The sequence below is a fragment of the Stigmatopora argus genome, chromosome 4 (assembly GCF_051989625.1).
Source record: "Stigmatopora argus isolate UIUO_Sarg chromosome 4, RoL_Sarg_1.0, whole genome shotgun sequence".
Classification (NCBI taxonomy): Eukaryota; Metazoa; Chordata; class Actinopteri; order Syngnathiformes; family Syngnathidae; genus Stigmatopora; species Stigmatopora argus.
Genome location: NC_135390.1, coordinates 22,848,810 through 22,866,519, shown reverse-complemented (window position 1 = coordinate 22,866,519; position 17,710 = coordinate 22,848,810). Strand labels below are relative to the sequence as shown.

General features: G+C 39.5%; 2 protein-coding genes across 4 annotated transcripts in view; one reads left to right on the top strand and one right to left on the bottom strand.

Moving 5' to 3' along the window:
* Window positions 1-6,696, top strand: part of pear1 (platelet endothelial aggregation receptor 1) — a 33,059-nt gene extending 26,363 nt beyond the window's left edge. For both annotated transcript variants that reach the window (XM_077599159.1, XM_077599158.1), the window contains exons 17-26: window positions 581-733; window positions 810-941; window positions 1,032-1,163; window positions 1,245-1,361; window positions 1,876-2,127; window positions 3,297-3,394; window positions 3,448-3,547; window positions 4,885-4,947; window positions 5,309-5,530; window positions 6,126-6,696. In XM_077599159.1, coding sequence (XP_077455285.1) covers window positions 581-733; window positions 810-941; window positions 1,032-1,163; window positions 1,245-1,361; window positions 1,876-2,127; window positions 3,297-3,394; window positions 3,448-3,547; window positions 4,885-4,947; window positions 5,309-5,530; window positions 6,126-6,283 — 1,427 coding nt within the window. In that variant the 3' untranslated portion in view covers window positions 6,284-6,696. The remainder of the gene's footprint in view (window positions 1-580; window positions 734-809; window positions 942-1,031; window positions 1,164-1,244; window positions 1,362-1,875; window positions 2,128-3,296; window positions 3,395-3,447; window positions 3,548-4,884; window positions 4,948-5,308; window positions 5,531-6,125) is intronic.
* Window positions 6,697-8,467: 1,771 nt separating this feature from the next.
* The window catches only part of LOC144072876 (lamin-A-like), a 32,072-nt gene continuing 22,829 nt past the window's right edge, over window positions 8,468-17,710 (bottom strand). For both annotated transcript variants that reach the window (XM_077598241.1, XM_077598242.1), the window contains exons 7-13: window positions 12,480-12,700; window positions 11,748-12,015; window positions 11,306-11,413; window positions 11,121-11,240; window positions 10,771-10,827; window positions 10,487-10,660; window positions 8,468-9,749 (exon numbers count right to left, since the gene is read on the bottom strand). In XM_077598241.1, the coding sequence (XP_077454367.1) occupies window positions 9,714-9,749; window positions 10,487-10,660; window positions 10,771-10,827; window positions 11,121-11,240; window positions 11,306-11,413; window positions 11,748-12,015; window positions 12,480-12,700 (984 nt within the window). In that variant the 3' untranslated portion in view covers window positions 8,468-9,713. The remainder of the gene's footprint in view (window positions 9,750-10,486; window positions 10,661-10,770; window positions 10,828-11,120; window positions 11,241-11,305; window positions 11,414-11,747; window positions 12,016-12,479; window positions 12,701-17,710) is intronic.

Below are 17,710 nucleotides of genomic sequence, written 5' to 3'. Positions count from 1 at the left end.
CGTCAGTACCATTTATAAACATAAAGATGGAGCAGCAGGACCCAAATATTGAACGTTGCACAAAGTTTGCAAATCAATTGAATGATGCCATACAGTGCTACCGCATCATTTATGAGGAAAAAAAGAAAACTGCAATCGTCATTAGATAGCTTCTTTCAGCCACTTTCTAGTAAATCTCTCTCTCTAATGTATGTACTATACAGTATACTGTGTGTATTCTCTCCATTTTATTCAATGTTTTTTTCAGTACAAACCAATGCGTGTTACTTATACAAGCCTTAAACATACAAATGCACTTATATAAACCTTCAATATACTTATATAGGCCTTAAACATAAATTATAATACAAAATATAGCACCGAATCAACTTACAAACAGATTCAATTTATGAATAATCGCTCGGAACCTAACTCGTTCGTAAGTAGGGGAGTGTGTATTCTTATATTCTCTTCATTTGACTTTATTTTACTTTAATTTTTTTACTTTATTTTCTGTCCATTTTGACGTTGCTATTGTTTTATTTATTTTTTTCCCCAATCGCGGAAGCTTTGTTGATATTTTGGGTAACTTTGCCGTCAGGCCCGCGCTGCAGCGAGCCTTGCTCGGAGGGCCTGTGGGGGCGCCACTGCAACCGCACCTGCTTCCACCATTGCCCCAACAGCGACACCTGCCTGCGGGAAACGGGGGCGTGCGTGTGCCGCCCGGGATTCTTGGGGGTCACCTGTCAGAACAGTGAGTCTACCTACCGCGGGGCCCCGACTCCGGTCCAGTAGTCCCACGCGAGCCGACCCGCCTTTTCCCTTTGCAGAATGCCGTTCGGGGACGTTCGGCGAGCGGTGCGCCTCGTCCTGCCCGTCCTGCGGCCTCTCCTATCGCTGCCACCACGCCACGGGCGAGTGCGACTGCCTCCCGGGCTACACCGGGGACGACTGCCATCGAGGTGGGCGCTACGTCCGTCCCGGTTAAGGATGGCGTTTTGCCGCCGTTAACTGTGAGAGACGATCCGATTGGTGGCAATTTTTCTTCACAGTCTGTCCTTCGGGTTACTACGGCAAGGGCTGCGAACGGGTGTGCCCGCACTGCGCCAACAACGCCACCTGCGACCACCGCGACGGCCAGTGCCGCTGTCCCGCCGGCTGGACGGCCAGCGACTGCTCCATACGTCAGCGACCGACCGACCGACCGTCGGCGAATCCGTCTAAATTCGTTGAAAGGCAATTCATCTTTTTTTTTTCCTTTCCAGCTTGCGGCGCGGGGCGCTTCGGCTCCTTCTGCGCCCAGACTTGCTCGTGTCCGGCCGACGGCGCGTGCGACCGCGTTACGGGAGAATGCCCGTGCGACACCGCTGATTGTCAACAAGGTAGGCTTGCTTGAAACGTGAAATGATTCCATCTGAAATGGGTATTCCTCTTTTCTCCAACATCCCAAAACAAGCATGCTAGGCTAATTTTCCACTCTAAATTGCCCCTAGCTACGATGGTTTGTCTTTTGTCACCTCATGCCCAATCATCATTGGATCCATATTTCACCAAACATAGCTCAATTTAAAGTTAAGTTGTTTGTTTACGTGCGTATGTTACACCCTGCATTTAATCTTAAAACACAGGGAGAAATAATCACAACAGTTATACGTTGTTGTTTCTTCAATCCAACTTAACTGTAATATTATCAACACAAAAACCCATAACATACAATTACACCCATACATACATATATATATATATATATATATATATATATATATATATATATATATATATATATATATATTTACGTGCGTATGTTTACTAAGCTGCCACTGGCCATTCCACTCCATTGGAAAGTCTGAATTTCTTATTCATTTGAATGTCCTAATAAATCATTTTTTTGTTCAGAACGGTCGGAGGCGGGCGGCGTGATGGTAGCGCTGCCCCCTGGCGAGCGCGAACCCTGGGCGGCCGTCAGCGGCGTGGCGGCGCTGGTCCTGCTGGCGGCGCTACTGCTGACGCTGCTGCTGCTTTACCGACGGCAGCAGAAGCTCAAGCACAACAACACGCCCACCGTCTCCTTCTCCGCCTCCTCCTCCTCCTCCGGCGTCGGTGCCACCGCCGTTAGACGCACCGTCAACTCCGACTACATCGTGTCAGGTAGCTAGCATTTTTTTTTATGGGGGGGTAGCGCCACTTTCTATTGGATTGGATAACTTTATTCATCCCTTATTCGGGAAATTTCATTTTGACACTAGCAAGAAAAGGCATCGTTCTAATTTAGACAGTACAGTCAAAGGCCGCAGAACAACAAAGCAAAAAGCACAAAGTACAAAGCAAATCAAAGTCAATGGGATCATTAAGAATCACCAAATCATTAAGACAGAATATTCTATATATAATATTCTATTCAGTACGAGTCGTACGGTGTTTGTAAGTTTTTTTGGGGGTTTGTAAGGGGAATCATAGTCATTTATAAGGGCAGTTATCGGCAGAGGTTGACAGGTATGGAACAAGGAAAGTTGTAAAAACATTAAAGTATAAAGTACAAAGTAAAGTAAAAAGGGATGTATTAAGAAATATTAAAATGTAATTTAAAAAAAAAGATAGAAGGGCTGTAAAACACGAAATACTTAAGAGTGTACAGAGCTACTCCCTTGCTCACTTGCTTAAGGCAGGGGTGTCAAACTCGGGTTGGTTTGCGGGGCGCATTAACGTCAACTCCATTTCATGTAGGCCGGACCATTTTAGATAGAATATTTAGATTTTTTTTTTATATAAATGGATTAAAAGAACTGGATCAAAAGCCCTGAATATTCCGTTTTTTTTATAGATCTAAAACAATGTTTATTTGAGCTTTTTTTTCTTAGTAATGGAAAATTTCTTTTAATCATGTTTTAATTTCAAATGGAAACAAAATATATTTTTAATGATGTTCAATATTAAAGTGGAAAACGGAAAATATCTATATATTTATTTTTAGATCTTACAAAATGCGCTTTGAACTAAAAACACAAAAGAAATAAAATTGGATTGAAAATATTGCAATGATTGATTTTAAAAAGGGGAAAATCAGGAAATGTAATGTACATCATCTATAATCTTCATTTGAATTTGATCCTAAAACAGAAAGGCCGCACAAAATGATTGACTTTCTCGGGCCGCACAAAATGATGCGGCGGGCCAGATTTGGCCCCCGGGCCGCCACTTTGACACATGTGGCTTAAGGCAAATGATATTGTGGTGGATTTGATGAAAAAGGAGGGATGAGGCAGCCATTTTGAACGGCGCTTTTTCTTCCTAACGCAAAAGTTGTGTTTTTCGCGCAGACGCCGCTCCCGGCTACCAGCACTACTACTCCAACCCGAGCTATCACACGCTACGGGACAACCGGCCGCCGCTGCCTCACCTGCCCAACAACCACAAGGTGAGCTCGCCCGAACTCCGCCCCCTCCGTGAGTGACCCCTCGTTTACTACAGAACACCAACGAGCAGCTGTTCTGCAGCATGAAAAACTGCCGGAGCAACGCCACGCTGCCCGCCGACTGGAAACGCCAGCGTTCTCGTGCCAAAGATGCGGGTGAGACTAAATTTGCATTTCTCTCTCTCTCGTTTTCTATACGCTAAGGCACAGGTGTCAAAGTGGCGGCCCAGGGGCCAAATCTGGCCCGCCGCATCATTTTGTGTGGCCCGGGAAAGTCAATCATGAGTGCCGACTTTGTGTTTTAGGATCAAATTAAAATGAAGAGTATAGATGTATATTACATTTCCTGATTTTCCCGCTTTTAAATCAGTAATTGTCATTTTTTAATCCATTTTTTCTGTTTTTTTAGTTCAAAAATCATTTTGTAAAATCTAAAAATATATTAGAAAAGCTAAAATAAACATTGTTTTAGATCTATACAAAAAATGAATATTTAGGGCTTTTAATCCAGTTCTTTTATTTCCTGATTTCCCCCCTTTAAATCAATAATTTGACATTTTTAATTTTTTTTTTTTTTTTTGTCCAAAATAATTTTGTAAAATCTAAAAATATATAAAAATATTTTTGTTTTCCACTTAAATGGCACATAAAGAAAAATTTGGTTTCCTTTTGCAATGAAAAACAAATGGTTAAATAAATGATTTTCCCTAACTAAGAAAAAAAGCGCAAATAAACATTGTTTTAGATCTATTAAAAAATGAATATTTAGGGCTTTTAATCCAGTTCTTTTATTTCCTGATTTCCCCCCTTTAAATCAATAATTTGAAATTTTAATTCATTTTTTTTGTTTTTAGTTCAAAATAATTTTGTAAAATCTAAAAATATATAATAATATTTTTGGTTTTCCACTTAAATGGAACATAAAGAAACATTTGGTTTCTTTTTGCAATGAAAAACAAATGGTTAAATAAATGATTTTCCCTTACTAAGAAAAAAAGCTGAAATAAACATTGTTTTAGATCTATTAAAAAATTGAATATTTTTTTTTTAATCCAGTTCCTTTAATCAATTTATTCAAAAAAAAATCTAAATATTCTATCTAAAATGGTCCGGCCCACGTGAAATCAAGTTGACGTTAAAGCGGCCCGCAAACCAACCCGAGTCTGACACCCTTGTGCTAAGCTAAGATCATTCTTTATCGAGCCCCCAAACGCAATACTAAAAACAGCAATGCTAAAAACAGCAATGCTAAAAAAAACTGCCTTGAAATGCCTATTTTTTTGATTGATAGCATTCGTGTGCCGGACGTAAATCAACGAACGGCTTTTTGCCAAGTCTCCTCATATAAAACCTCCCATAAAACAACTTTTATTCCCTCTAAACCGAGTCCAAAGGATATGGGAGGGATTAAAAAAAGTGTTTGTTTTTTCGCAGCGAACAAAAAAAAAGTGTGATTTTTTTTTTTCACGGCTAACAAAAGAATTTGTTGGCAGGAGTCTTCGGGATAGATCGCAGCTACAGCTACAACGCCAGCCTGGGGAAATATTTCCACAAAGGTTGGTGGTACTGTTTTGATCCCATTGGATGTGAAAGGAGTCGGAAAAATGCACAATCTTTATCTATATCACTTTGCGGAAAAAAGTGGAAAAAGGAACAGTAAATACACAAAAATATTTTGATTTTTATCCAGATGAGGAAGAAAAATTCAACAAGACAGCAAACAAAAAAACACTCAAATTATTATTAAGAACAGAATTTTTAAAACATATAGTGAATGTATATATTTTTTTAAATCTTATGAAGCAACAAAAAATGAGTTATTATTCACGCAGACAATCAATCTGCCCTCCCTCAACTATTTTCCAATCTCTCCAAAAAGTCATTTTGTTGACTTTGCGACTTTTGTCTTTGGCGCAGACGTCAACGAGTCGGCGGCGAGCAGCGGTTCGCTGGACAGCGAGAACCCATACGCCACCATCAAGGACTGGTCGGGCCCCCAATCGGAGGGCGGCTACATGGAGATGAAGGCGGCCGTCCTGCCCCGACCCCGGGCCTACACCCAGGGCGCCCCACCACCACCACCACCACCACCACCTCCTCCGCCACCGCCACCCTTCAACGCCGCCTCGCTGCGGAGACGTAAGAAAGCCATCGACCGTATTTGATTTGATTTAAAGCTCCTATTTTATCATGTCCATTTTTTTAGCCATTTATTTGCAGATTTTAAAAAAAACTGTTTTGAGCCTGTATTGCTTTTTCTATTTTTAAGATGAGAAATTAAAATTAGCTACCAAAGCTAATCTTTTCATTTGATTTAACTTGATTTTAAAGGTTTATTCATTTCCCCCAAAAATATTCAAGTGCATTTTGAACCAAAAAAATTAATGAAAAATAGTTATCAAAACTATTTGTGAAAATTGAAAACTCATTTCTTTTCATTTGATTTAAAAGGTTTATTCATTTCCCCCAAAAAATATTCAAGTGCATTTTGAACCAAAAAATTTAATGAAAAATAGTCATCAAAACTATTTGTGAAAATAGAAAACTCATTTATTTTCATTTGATTTCACTTGATTTAACTTGATTTTAAATGTTTATTCATTTCCCCAAAAAACATTCAAGTGCATTTGGAAAAAAGTAAAAAAAAAATCCTCAATGTCAAACTTCATTTTGACAAATTGTCATATAGTACTTAGTGCTCTCTTTCTAATTGGATTGTTTTTGGCTTTTGCAGAGCGTCAACATTCATTAGGCCACGCCCCCCCGGAGGACACCCACAGCCACTACGACCTGCCCGTCAACAGCCACATCCCGGGCCACTACGACCTCCCGCCCCTGCGCCGGCCGCCCTCGCCTCCTCCCCCGCCCTCCCCCGAGGCGTCGCCGCGCTGACCGAGTGGGCGGAGCTTTTCGCTGGGAGACAAAGGACTCCATGGAAGCAGGTTAGAAGCAGAAAACACCTTTTGTTGTGCTTTTTGTCCAATTTTCTTCACTTTTGCACAGCCAAACAAAGACAAAGTTAATGTTGTAATATTAGTACGAGAAAACATGACGTTACGAGTATGAGATTAAAGTCGGAAGTTTACGAGTATAAAGTCAAAATGATACCGGGGCAAAAAACTGGTTATATAACCAAATTGAAGTGGTCACATGACGATATTAAAATCATTGCCTAGGTACGTTGTGTAATTGTACAAGTGTATTTGTGGGCCAAACACAATGAAAATTCTGCACTAAACAGGTCAAATATTGCTTTTGCCAATATTATAGGTGCTACTCAAAATATGGGATCTGATGTCCTAGTTGGCCTAAAGGCATACTACCCTGAAAAACGTGGAAGTTAAGCAGGTTAGTACTTGGATGGGAGACCAACCAACCGTCCGCCTGGCAATACTAACTTACTGCTCTAACTTACTCTTATGTTAGCAAGTGTGACAGTTAGCCTGTGAGAAGCAGTGGCATCTATCATTCACACTATCTCTATTGGAGGGTCATGGCCTAACTGGTTAGTGCGTCGCCCTTGGAAGCATGGAGCTCTGGCTGCGTGGGTTCAAATCCTGGCTCGGTATATTTTTTTTGTTTATTTCTTCGTGCCCTAAACGCATGTCAATTTTTTTTTTTTAAACTGAAACTATTGGGGGCTCCGCCGGCTGAGTGGTTAGAGCATTAGCCTCTGATATCCAGGGTCCTGGGTTCACATCCCGGTCACTACCTGGAAACAAAAATCGCCCGCCAAAGGACTAAGTGTGTTGGTCTCCTCCCACCTTCGGCGTGGGGGGGACACCAAAACACTTGGACATCAAGACACTTGGTCCCCTCAGACCTCTGGCAGGAGGGAACCAAGATTTTTGTTTCCAGTTAGTGACCGGGATTCAAACCCAGGACCCTGGATATCAGAGGCTAATGCTCTAACCACTCACTCAGGAGAGCCTCCAGTAGTCGGAGTTTAAAAAATAAATAAAAATTGACATGCGTTTAGGGAACGAAGAGATAAACTAAAGGTATACCAAGCCAGGATTTGAACCCACGCAGCCAGAGAGCGGTCCATGCTTCCGAGGGCGACACACTAAGCAGTTAGGCGAAGACCCTCCAATAGAGATAGTGTGAATGATAGATGCCACTGCTTCTCACAGGCTAACTGTCACACTTGCTAACATAAGAGTAAGTTAGAGCAGTGAGTTAGTATTGCCAGGCGGACGGTTGGTCGGTCTCCCATCCAAGTACTAACCTGCTTAACTTCCAAGTTTTCCAGGCTAGTATGCCATTACGCCAACTACCACATGAGTTCCCATATTTTGAGTAGCACCTATAATTTCAGCAAAAGCAAACTTTGACCCATGGTATGTCTTTTCTTTTGAAGGAAATGGCATTTGTTAACCTGAAAAGATAGAAATGGCAAACGTTACTCACCAAAACGTCAAACGTTTCTACACAAGTCTTTGCGACGAAAATGGTCAAAATAATTGGCCTACCAAATGGGCTCAAACATCGTGTCGTGTCCGTCGGAGCAAAAAGTCCACGATGGTGAAATGAGTCACAAGCATTTGTTATATTGTCGTCCAGTAAGTCATATCATTTTTTCCTTGTACTAATACTACGACCTCTTGGTCCTAGTTTGTTTGGCCCAAATAAATAAAATACATTTGAAATGATGCACTTTAGTACAAACAGTTTTTAACTCAATTGGCCGGCAGTTGTATTGAAATGGCACTAAATTCAATGACCGTCATTTCCAGACTAGACGCCGCCCGCTTTTTCAACTGAAATTCCCAAGCAGCTTTATATATGAAAATACTATAATTTCATTTTAATTTTGCTCAATATTTCGAGAACGTGATCACTCTTTTGACCGACGTTGTTACATTTTTGTTCTGTAAAGTTGCCCTCGTCAATTGCGCTGTACATTGACCACACAAATTGCATTTTATCTCCTTTTTCAAGATGTAACCATTTTTTTTACGTTTTGTATATTTGTAAATGAATAAACGTTTTTACATTTTCTTTACATGCAACATAAAGGTCGCATTTGATGATAAATAGCATTTGGGAGATTGTTATTCATGAACAGCATGAAAATTTTATTTTTTTCCATTTTATTTTGGGGAAAAAAAAGCACAAAAATACTAATATGACTTTAAAGAAATCTCTCAGCAGCAAGCATTTGCGGAAAACATCATTCGGTCTCGATTATACATCTTTGGGTACGATTGTAAGGAAGAAAGGCACCTTTGGGGAGCAAATTACCCGAAAAAAAGCCATCAAGTATTTTCTAATAAGCGCCCGGCTTGGCTTTTTGGGCAAAAAAATGGGGGCCGCATTACAGTACAATGTTCCGTTGAGGCAAACGTTGCAAGATAAGGCACAAAAAAATCAAATCAAACTAAAGCTAGCCAAAAAAATAATAATTAGACAAGGTTTAATTAGCCAGAAGCTAAACCACAAAACAAAACAAGCTTTTAGCTTGCCTGTGAAAAATCAATGACTATTGTTAGCCCATTAGCATGGTTGTCGAATTTGAATTTGCCCCCTCTGCTAATTGCTAACAACGCATGGACAAGCTAACGGAAATTAGCACCGGTGTTAGCGATTCAGGACAATTTAAGGAAATACGCTCAGACTCATTTTTAAACTTACCAAAACCCGTACAAGTGTTTTAGCTGGTGTTTTTTTTTTGTTTTTTTCTCTTTTACAAAACGGTCAAAATACGACAAAAGCTACCATGCCAGCATGTATGGAAAATTCTGGGGGAAAAAGAATGAAAACATTGTGACGTTTTCTTCAATTTAGCATATTTGAACCTTTTCCAAAAAAATGTTAAACCAAGGAATTCATACCTTGATCGAAAAAAAGTTTTTAAAAAGACATACCTTTTTTTCTCGTTTGTGAAAAAGGTGAAATATGTCGTGGGCTAGCATGCTAACATGTACGGGAAAAAACGGGGAAGAAAAGCATTTGGACAAAGTGGGAAATTTGGACTTTTTGGAGCCTCCTAACTTTATTGGAATAAAGCTAAAAATGTTTCTTCTACTGATTTATAAATCATCAATATCAATTTCTTGTCATCGTACAAGACGTGTGCACGTGTTTGCATGCATAGGATAGGGGGCGGGGCTCACCAACTGTGCGTGTTGACCTACGACACCATCGACTCATTTGAGGCCATTGCCAACGAGTTAAACGTGAACCCGAGCGTGTGCGCTTAGCCGTTAGCGGCAGGGCTAGCTAGCTAGCATAGAAAAAGTGGATTACACAGCAGCGAAATGAAAAAATAAACAAACAAAAAGCATCCAAGCGGCGACAGGAGGCGGGGCCAAATCTGCGTTTACATGACGACGCAGTTCTCGGGGTTGACACGACTCTGGAGACAAAAGAACAAACGAGGGTTGCTGCTATCTTGTGGTTGAACGAGGTATTACACAAAAAATAAACGATGCGGAATTCAATTGTATTTTTGTATTAGGTTTGGGAGTTATTGTATCGAAGGGTAGATTCTGATTTTAAAAAGTTATGATTTTTCTTAAATAAATGGTTAATAGTGGAATTAGAACAAAATTTAAAAATTAACAAAGTACTTTACGGTGGTTATTGTATTCAAGAAGGAAAGAAAATGATTTTTAAGAATATATATGTATTTTTATGTGCTATGTATCAATGTTTGAAAAAAGTTTCTCAGAATTTTAGCCAACATTTAAACCGAAATTAAACAATATTTTTGGGGGGGTTATTGTATAGAAGAATAAATGCCAACATAAATATATTTTAAAAAACATAGAAATTCACTATTTAATTTAAATTAAGTGTTATTGAATATGTAAATATTACAGGATTTTTTGCATTTTAGCAGATGTTTTTTTAAACGATCTATGTTTAATCCTATTAAAGATTTGGGGGAAACCAACAAATAATTTTTCCTGATGCAGTCCCGCAGTACACCGATAGAGGGTGCTAATGCCTCGTAAGTGCTCTCTTTTAAGATATTGAGCGTTTTAACAAAAAAATAGGGAAAAAGTCAAAGTAATTATGTTTAAATAAAGCCTCAAAATGACCTGCATGTAAATAATGTTACATTTGACAAGGAATCCCAAAATGGCTGACCTGTCTGGGCTGGTTTGGCGGCAGGAAAAAGGAATGTCCCACCAGGGCTTCGGGGCCGCCCCCGCCGCCGCCGCCATGGGAGGAGCCGCGGTCCGACGTCTGGCCGCACGAGTCGCAGATGACCGTGCGGCTGCGCAGGTTGTACTCATTGTCGCCGCTAGTGCTGTGGGCGCCCTGCCACAAGAAAGTGGGCGGGTCATTCCAACCCATCGAACGCCAAACGAGCGAGAATTTCGAGTTTCCATCGTGCCACGTTTACAGGCGTCGGTGGCGGACGACCTTACCATGTCGTCGTCGTCTTCCTGGAAGAGGGTGCGCGTCACATTGCGGCTCGCCATTTCCTGGTGGACACAAAGTGTATTGCGCCCGTCAAATGTTAAACCAGACAAAAACGGCCAAATGGTAAGCTCATCATTTCAGATCTATCAAGTTCAAATATTGGCATTTTGTGGAAGAAAAAAATATCAAAGCATTATTTATGTGTTTGATGATTAAATGATTACTTTAAGTTTAAAAAAAAATACTTTGTATCAGTAAAAGGGAAAGGTTAAAATTTGGAAATAAATGTCAAAAATCTACTATCCCCTTAAGACAAAAAATAATAATTCAAAGTGAGTATAAATATGATTGGCACCTCTCCGGTGGCGCTGATGAGGACGGTGCTGAGGAAGTCGCCGGCTCCCCACGAGTCCTGACCCTTCCACACGAGGTCCGTCGGGGGGGCGTGGCTCCTGCCGGAGGACGCCGCCCACACCTGAGCAAAGGTTACAAGGTCACACAAAGGGCAAAAAGAAAGACCATCTTTTTTTTTGCTCTTACGGTGACGCTGTCTCCGGCCTTCAGGTTGAACTTTTGCGAGAACTTGTAGAGGATGGGGGTGCCGCCGCCCACCTGTCTCTTCAACTGCCAGCCGGCCAGCGATTGGTCCTAAGCCGTGGGTCGCTCGCATTAAAATAGCAAACAAAATAGCCAAAGAAATTCACGGATGCATGCATTCGATTTGATCTTTTGGTGTAGTACCGCCTTGTGCCATAACACGTGGGGGCAGCATTGGGTCAAATCAATTTAATGAGTAGGGGGGGGGGAGAAAAAAATGTAAATGAGAAAACGATCAAACTTTATAGCAAATTGGTGACTACTTTTCATTTGGCTTATATTTTCATGAGTAGATATTTTAAGAAAAAAATGCTTTGGCCGTAAAAACACATACACGCACGTTGTTTACGAGCGCGCTCGCCCGGAGAGGGTGACGGAGGCTCACCTCGTCGCTCTTGTTGCTCAGGCGGACGTATTTGCCGTCCTGGTCCACCTCGTCCACGGTGACGCGGCCGCTGGCGGCGGCCTGCTGGAGAACGCGCGTCTTGGTGACCGAGTTGCCGCCGCCGCCGACGCCGACGCCGCCGCCCGCCGTCACGCTGGAGGCGTCGCTGTCGTCGTCGTTGCGCCGCCGCTTTTTGGAGGGCGAGCGGATGCGCGAGGAGGACGAGGAGCCCGGGGTCGTCACGAACGGACTCGGGGACAGGTGCAACCTGCGGGGGGGGGGGGGAAAATATCCTGGCTTTGCTAAAAGATTCATCTACCAGTCATCGGCTAATGTCAAATTCAGGGCTCCAAAATATTGCTTTATTTGATCTGTGTTTGAATAAAATGCATCACAATTCATGCAAATATAGTTCGAAATTTTTTGGGTGGGGGTGATCGGGTTTTTTTTTGCAATTTTGGGGGGAAAAGGTGAAAATGTCCATTTTAAAAATGGTCAATTAAATGTAAAGAAGGTCTTTAAAGAATATACATTCCAATTCCACCAAAATTAAATGACAACGTTAGACAAGTAAAAAAAAAAAAGGATTTTGGGGGCACGGCAAGTGAAAGCTAGCTAATGGTTGGTTGAAACTAGATTCCATCCCGTATTTGGGAAATTTCACAAAGACACACAAGACATTGTAGAGCTAGCTAAAAAAAGTGGAGCCTTAATGTGTGTGTGTGTTTGGACCTTTCCTCCTCGCCCTCCAGCAGCTTCCGATAGGCGTTGATCTCCATGTCCAGGGTGAGCTTGACGTCCAGGAGCTCCTGGTACTCGTCCAGCTGGCGCTGGAGGCGGGCTCGCATGTCGGCCATGTCGCGCTCCTTCTCCTCCAGCCGCCGCCGCGACATGTCACGCTCGCGGCTCAGCGCCTCCTCCAGCTCGCGCACTTTGGCCTCACTCGAAGACAGCTAAACAAAAAATGGACAAGGTTCGTTGGTCAAAGCGCCTTTTGAGATTTCTCCTTTTTTGACTTTTTTTCCAATGTAAATACAAAATACATTTCATCAAATATATTCACCATCTTGCCGTCTTTAAGGGAAAAACAAAGGAAAACTTTCATGTTTTCATTTCAAAGAAACAGATTTAGAGGGTTTTGTTTTTTTAAGAAATAATAGCCTTACTATACATGGTCGTCTTTTTTAAAAGCCTTACTAAACGATGTAGTTTTTTAAGAAAAAAAGCCTTACTATACTGTCATGTTTTAAAAAAAAAAGCCTTACTATACCATGTCGGTTTTTTTATTTAAAAAAAGCCTTACTATACTATGTCATTTTTAAAAGAAAAAAAGCCTTACTATACCATGTTTTTTTAAAGAAAAAAGCCTTACTATACTATGTCGTTTTTTAAATTTAAAAAGCCTTATTTTACCATGTCGTTTTTTTAAATAAAAAAAGCCTTACTATACTATGTGGTTTTTTAAAAAAAAATTAAAAGCCTTACTATACTATGTCGTTTTTTTAATTAAAAAAAGCCTTACTATACTATGTCGTTTTTTTAAAGAAAAAAAGCCTTACTATACTATGTCGTTTTTTAAATAAAAAAAGCCTTACTATACTATGTCGTTTTTTAAAGAAAAAAAGCCTTACTATACCATGTCGTTTTTTTAAATACAAAAGCCTTACTATACTATGTCGTTTTTTTTTTAAATAAAAAGCCTTACTATACTATGTCGTTTTTTTTAAATAAAAAAGCCTTACTATACTATGTCGTTTTTTTTTTATTTAAAAAAGCCTTACTATACTATGTCGTTTTTTTAAAGAATAATACTATATCGTTTTTTTAATAAAAAAGCCTTACTATACTATGTCGTTTTTTAAAGAAAAAAAGCCTTACTATACCATGTCGTTTTTTTTATTTTAAAAAAGCCTTACTATACTATGTCATTTTTTTAAGAAAAAAGCCTTACTATACTATGTCGTTTTTTTTAAGAAAAAAGGCTTACTATACTATGTCGTTTTTTTAAAGGAAAAAAGGCTTACTATACTATGTCGTTTTTTTTAAGAAAAAAGCCTTACTATACTATGTCGTTTTTTTAAGAAAAAAGCCTTACTATACTATGTCGTTTTTTTAAGAAAAAAGCCTTACTATACTATGTCGTTTTTTAAAGAAAAAAAGCCTTACTATACTATGTTGTTTTTTAAAGAAAAAAGCCTTACTATACTATGTCGCTTTTTTAAATAAAAAAAGCCTTACTATACTATGTCGTTTTTTAAAGAAAAAAAGCCTTACTATACCATGTCGTTTTTTTAAAGAAAAAAGCCTTACTATACTATGTCGTTTTTTTTAAGAAAAAAGGCTTACTATACTATGTCGTTTTTTTAAAGGAAAAAAGGCTTACTATACTATGTCGTTTTTTTTAAGAAAAAAGCCTTACTATACTATGTCGTTTTTTTAAGAAAAAAGCCTTACTATACTATGTCGTTTTTTTAAGAAAAAAGCCTTACTATACTATGTCATTTTTTAAAGAAAAAAAGCCTTACTATACTATGTTGTTTTTTAAAGAAAAAAGCCTTACTATACTATGTCGCTTTTTTAAATAAAAAAAGCCTTACTATACTATGTCGTTTTTTAAAGAAAAAAAGCCTTACTATACCATGTTGTTTTTTTAAAGAAAAAAGCCTTACTATACTATGTCGTTTTTTTTAAGAAAAAAGGCTTACTATACTATGTCGTTTTTTTAAAGGAAAAAAGGCTTACTATACTATGTCGTTTTTTTAATTAAAAAAAGCCTTACTATACTATGTCGTTTTTTAAAGAAAAAAAGCCTTACTATACTATGTCGTTTTTTAAAGAAAAAAAGCCTTACTATACCATGTCGTTTTTTATTTAAAAAAAGCCTTACTATACTATGTCGTTTTTTTTTTATTTAAAAAAGCCTTACTATACTATGTCGTTTTTTTTAAAGAATAATACTATGTCGTTTTTTTAATAAAAAAGCCTTACTATACTATGTCGTTTTTTAAAGAAAAAAAGCCTTACTATACCATGTCGTTTTTTTTATTTAAAAAAAGCCTTACTATACTATGTCGTTTTTTTAAGAAAAAAGCCTTACTATACTATGTCGTTTTTTTTAAGAAAAAAGCCTTACTATACTATGTCGTTTTTTTAAGAAAAAAGCCTTCCTATACTATGTCGTTTTTTAAAGAAAAAAAGCCTTACTATACTATGTTGTTTTTTAAAGAAAAAAGCCTTACTATACTATGTCGTTTTTTTAATTAAAAAAAGCCTTACTATACCATGTCGTTTTTTATTTTAAAAAAGCCTTACTATACTATGTCGTTTTTTTAAGAAAAAAGCCTTACCATACTATGTCGTTTTTTTAAGAAAAAAGGCTTACTATACTATGTCGTTTTTTTAAAGGAAAAAAGGCTTACTATACTATGTCGTTTTTTTAAGAAAAAAGCCTTACTATACTATGTCGTTTTTTTTAAGAAAAAAGTCTTACTATACTATGTCGTTTTTTTAAGAAAAAAGCCTTACTATACTATGTCGTTTTTTTAAAGAAAAAAAGCCTTACTATACTATGTCGTTTTTTTTAAAAAAATAAAAAGCCTTACTATACTATGTCGTTTTTTTTTATTAAAAAAAGCCTTACTATACTATGTCGTTTTTTTTAAAGAAAAAAAGCCTTACTATACTATGTCATTTTTTTAAAGAAAAATAGCCTTACTATACTATGTCGTTTTTTAAGAAAAAAAGCCTTACTATACTGTCATGTTTAAAAAAAAAAAAGCCTTACTATACCATGTCGGTTTTTTTATTTAAAAAAAGCCTTACTATACTATGTCATTTTTAAAAGAAAAAAAGCCTTACTATACTATGTTGTTTTTTTTAAGAAAAAAGCCTTACTATACTATGTCGTTTTTTTAAGAAAAAAGCCTTACTATACTATGTCAAATCAACCCAGGATAATTGCAAGATGGCGGCGCGCACTGACGCTGCGGCTCTAAGCTCTCCAGTTCGGTGTCGTTCGTTATCTTACAGTCGCCAGGATTTACTCACTATCCGAAGGATATGCGATACATCCGATTTCTTAACACACTCTCCGGGATCTCCGTGGCTAGCCAGCCCACCAAAAGCACGTCGCAGGCGGCGAAGGGATAGGAAACAGAAGCGAGGCTGCCGGGGGGGGCTTGCTGCTAAGCTCAAACAACAACCACACCGAGCTCCGCTTCCAAGTATCCTTTTGACCAACGCCCGATCCATCACCCACAAAATGGATGAGTTGGAACTACGTATTGCTACCAACAGCTTTGTTAGAAACTGTAATATTATTATCATCTCCGAAACGTGGCTACATCCGCATATCCCCGACGCGGCGGTACCGCTAGCTAGCCGAACGCTTTTTCGCAACGACCGTTCTAAAGTATTAACAGGCAAAAGCAAGGGCGGTGGACTGTGCATGTATGTACATAATGAATGGTGTTGCGACAGTAAAATTATTGACACTCACTGTTCCCCGGATTTAGAGTTATTAGCAATACGATGTAGGCCCTATTATCTTCCAAGAGAGCTTACCGTCGTCATAGCAACGGCTGTCTATATACCTCCGAATGCTAACGTTAACACGGCACTTAACCTCCTGCTAGCGGCTGTTAACAAACAACAGCTTGCTCACCCCGATGCAGTTTTTATTGTCGCTGGTGATTTCAACAAGGCGTGTTTAAAGACTGTTTTACCTAAGTTTATTCAATACGTAAATTGTAATACTAGAGGAGACAAAACTCTTGACCATGTCTATTCTAACATCAAACATGCTTACAAAGCCACTTCCCTACCCCACCTAGCTGGATCAGATCACCTCTGCCTATCTCTCACCCCCGCTTACACACCACTCCGGAGGCAAACAACGCCACAAATAAAGACAATAAAAACTTGGCCCGACAACGCACTCTCTCAGCTGCAGGACTGCTTTTCCCGCACCAACTGGGAACTTTTTGTACACGACAACCTCCAGGACTACACGGACTCTGTTCTTTCTTACATAAAAAACTGCATCGACAACGTCACTATAGATAAACGAATACGGGTTTTTCCTAACCAAAAACCCTGGATGACCAATGAGACACAGGCACTCATCAAATGCCGTAATTCCGCCTTTAGATCAGGGGACAAGATAAAATATAGCGCTGCCAGAGCTGAGCTGAAAAGAGGCATTAAAAAGGCCAAGGCAGCATATACCAAAAACATTGAGGAGCACTTCACAGAAAATAACCCAAAGAAGATGTGGCAAGGAATACGACATATAACCAACTACAACAACAATACTATGTCTGTTAATGCAGATGCCTCACTAGCGGAGAATTTGAACCGTTTCTTTGCCCGCTTTGAGACTGACAAATCAGGCCCAGTCTCAACACCCCCACCACCACCCTGCAGCAATACACTGACGTTCCGGGAACAGGAAGTGAGACTGGTAATGCGGTCTGTGAACACCAGGAAGGCTGCGGGCCCTGACGGAGTACCTGGGAAGGTGCTCAAAGCCTGTGCTGACCAGCTGGCTGGAGTCTTCACAAATATTTTCAATTGTTCCCTGCAACTATCCATCATTCCATCTTGTCTGAAATCTGCCACCATCATCCCTGTCCCCAAAAAGCCAACCATTGGCAGCATGAATGATTATAGGCCTGTTGCCCTCACGCCTGTGATCATGAAGTGCTTTGAAAAGTTGGTAGCCCGCCATATCAGGAATACAATCTCTCCCTCAATTGACCCTCACCAGTTTGCTTACAGGGCAAACAGGTCCACTGATGATGCTATTGCCATTGCTCTTCATACAGCACTGAGCCATCTGGAACACCCTGGGAACTACGTGAGGATGCTCTTCATTGACTACAGCTCAGCCTTCAATACCATAAAACCGGACATTCTGACTAACAAACTCTCCCACCTTGGACTATCCTCTTCAATCTGCTGCT